Raw genomic sequence first — 2,104 nt, forward strand, 5'->3', positions numbered from 1 at the left:
TTTATTATTTTTATGTTTATGAATGTATTGCCTGCATGTATGTGAGTGCACCCATGTTGTGCAATGCCATGGAGATCAGAAGAGGGCGTCGGATTCCCCTGGAACTGGAGTTAAGAACGGTTTGTAGCCACCATGTGGGTGCTGGGAATCGAACCCAGGTCCTCTGCAAGAGCAATCAGTGTTCTTACCTGCTGAACCATCTCTCCAGTCCCAACATATATTATTTTAAAAGTTCATCAGATATATCGGTATATTTTGTAAGATTAATGGAATTTGGTCAAAATGATACACCAAGCCGCCTTAACTCCAGTGTGCTTCAACCAGTGTGCTAAAATGATGGCTTATAACACAAATGGCCTTTGGGAACCTTTGCCTTAAACTTTGAATGACTCCTGCCAAGGGTCGGGCCAGTGGCCCAGACAACAAGGAGACACATTATCACCCTTTCTGTGGGCTCACATCTGATGGGAGCTCACGAGTGGGACCAAGCCTGGAGAACACAGGTGAGGAAGGCTGAGGAGTTAGCGTGGCTGACAGGTGACGGGAGGCTCTGCAGGCAAAGCGCAGCTGGAACACCTCATTCCTCGCAGAAATGAGTATGGAGCACTGAGTGGTACTTGGTGTTCCGTAGGCAGATCCTCATGAGCTTTCACGTACCATCCTAGCCTTTCAATATTTGCTCCTCCCACTAAAGCCTCTTTTTCTCATGCCTTTAGTATGTGCTCATCCTAACATCCAGATCTTTTTCTAAAACACGTGGACATCAACAGCTGTAGTTTTATTTTCAAAGAGTCATTTATTTTTCAATATTTGCTCCTCCCACTAAAGCCTCTTTTTCTCATGCCTTTAGTATGTGCTCATCCTAACATCCAGATCTTTTTCTAAAACACGTGGACATCAACAGCTGTAGTTTTACTTTCAAAGAGTCATTTATTTTTCCATTGCAAAGTAACTATGAAAAAAGATAGCGCGTGCCTGTGTCCGTGTGCTGGAGCGGTGGTGACAGAGTCTCCTTGCACAAATACGAAGGTCTTCAGAGCTGGGACATGCAGGGCTGGAAGGCAGTCCTCAGAGATGGACAACTGGGATATGACCTCTGAGAATGTGGCAGGAATCCACCTGCTTGTCACCTATTTCTTGAGATTCACTGTTGGAGGACAGAACAAAAGTCCTTTCTGAAAGAGAAGAGGTCAATAGATGAGATTATTCAGGAATCTCTTCTTTGGTTGATATTGACATTCCCTCTTTGTAGAAAATATCTATACTTGGACATCAGACTAGATGTGAAACCCACAGTGTGTAGAGGAAAATGAACTCCTTCCCTTGATTACTTCTCTCCTTCCACCTTTACATGAGTTCTGAGGATGGAACTCAGTCCCTAGGTTTGTGCACCAAGTTCCTTTACCTGCTGAGCCATGTGGCCAAGTGCCCCTGTAATAATGTTTTGAGAATCATTGGGAAGCTTTGTCCCAGAATCACAAGAATTCATACCCTCTGCAGGTATCACAAGTTAGAAACTGTTTTTTTTAAAGACGGGGTCTCCCTATGGCCCCAGCTGGCCTGGAACTTGCTATGTAGACCAGGCTGGCCTCGATCTCACAGAGTTATGCCTGTCTCTGCCTCCTGAGTGCTGGGATTAAAAGTGTGCACCACTACTGCTGGCTAGAAGTTTTTAAGACAGGGTCTTGCTATGTCCTGTGGGGTGGCCTGAAACTGGTGACGATCTTCATTCCCAGCTTCCTAAGTACTAGGATTACAGGCTTGAGGCACCAGCTCCAGCTTTTTTCCTTCTTATACAGGCACAATCCTAGTGGACTACAGACTCACCCCCATGGCCTTGTTGTCCTTAGTTACCTCCTAAAAGTCCCACCTCAAAGAGAGTCCATCACCACTGTGACAGATCCAGTACATGAATCATGGCCTTGGTTCACACTTAATTTTCAATGGGAAAGCACATGACTCTAAAATTAAAAAGTCGTGCTTTAAAGAGTAGCACAGAGGCACAGAGGGGAGACTACCACAGTCAGGGTGGCTAAAATGCTTCACAGGGTCCAGATGAGCTGGGCCTTCAGTAAGAGTTTAGCAGGCTGGAGATACAGGGAAG

At 45.4% G+C, this 2,104-nt stretch overlaps 1 protein-coding gene across 1 annotated transcript in view; it reads right to left on the minus strand.

Moving 5' to 3' along the window:
• Window positions 1-823: 823 nt before the first annotated feature.
• Sp110 (SP110 nuclear body protein) overlaps window positions 824-2,104 on the minus strand; it is a 36,786-nt gene continuing 35,505 nt past the window's right edge. The window contains exon 17 of the mRNA XM_029565928.1: window positions 824-1,175. Coding sequence (XP_029421788.1) covers window positions 1,131-1,175 — 45 coding nt within the window. The 3' untranslated portion in view covers window positions 824-1,130. The remainder of the gene's footprint in view (window positions 1,176-2,104) is intronic.

This window comes from Nannospalax galili, unplaced genomic scaffold (genome assembly GCF_000622305.1).
Source record: "Nannospalax galili isolate Female #2095 unplaced genomic scaffold, S.galili_v1.0 scaffold1138, whole genome shotgun sequence".
Classification (NCBI taxonomy): domain Eukaryota; kingdom Metazoa; phylum Chordata; class Mammalia; order Rodentia; family Spalacidae; genus Nannospalax; species Nannospalax galili.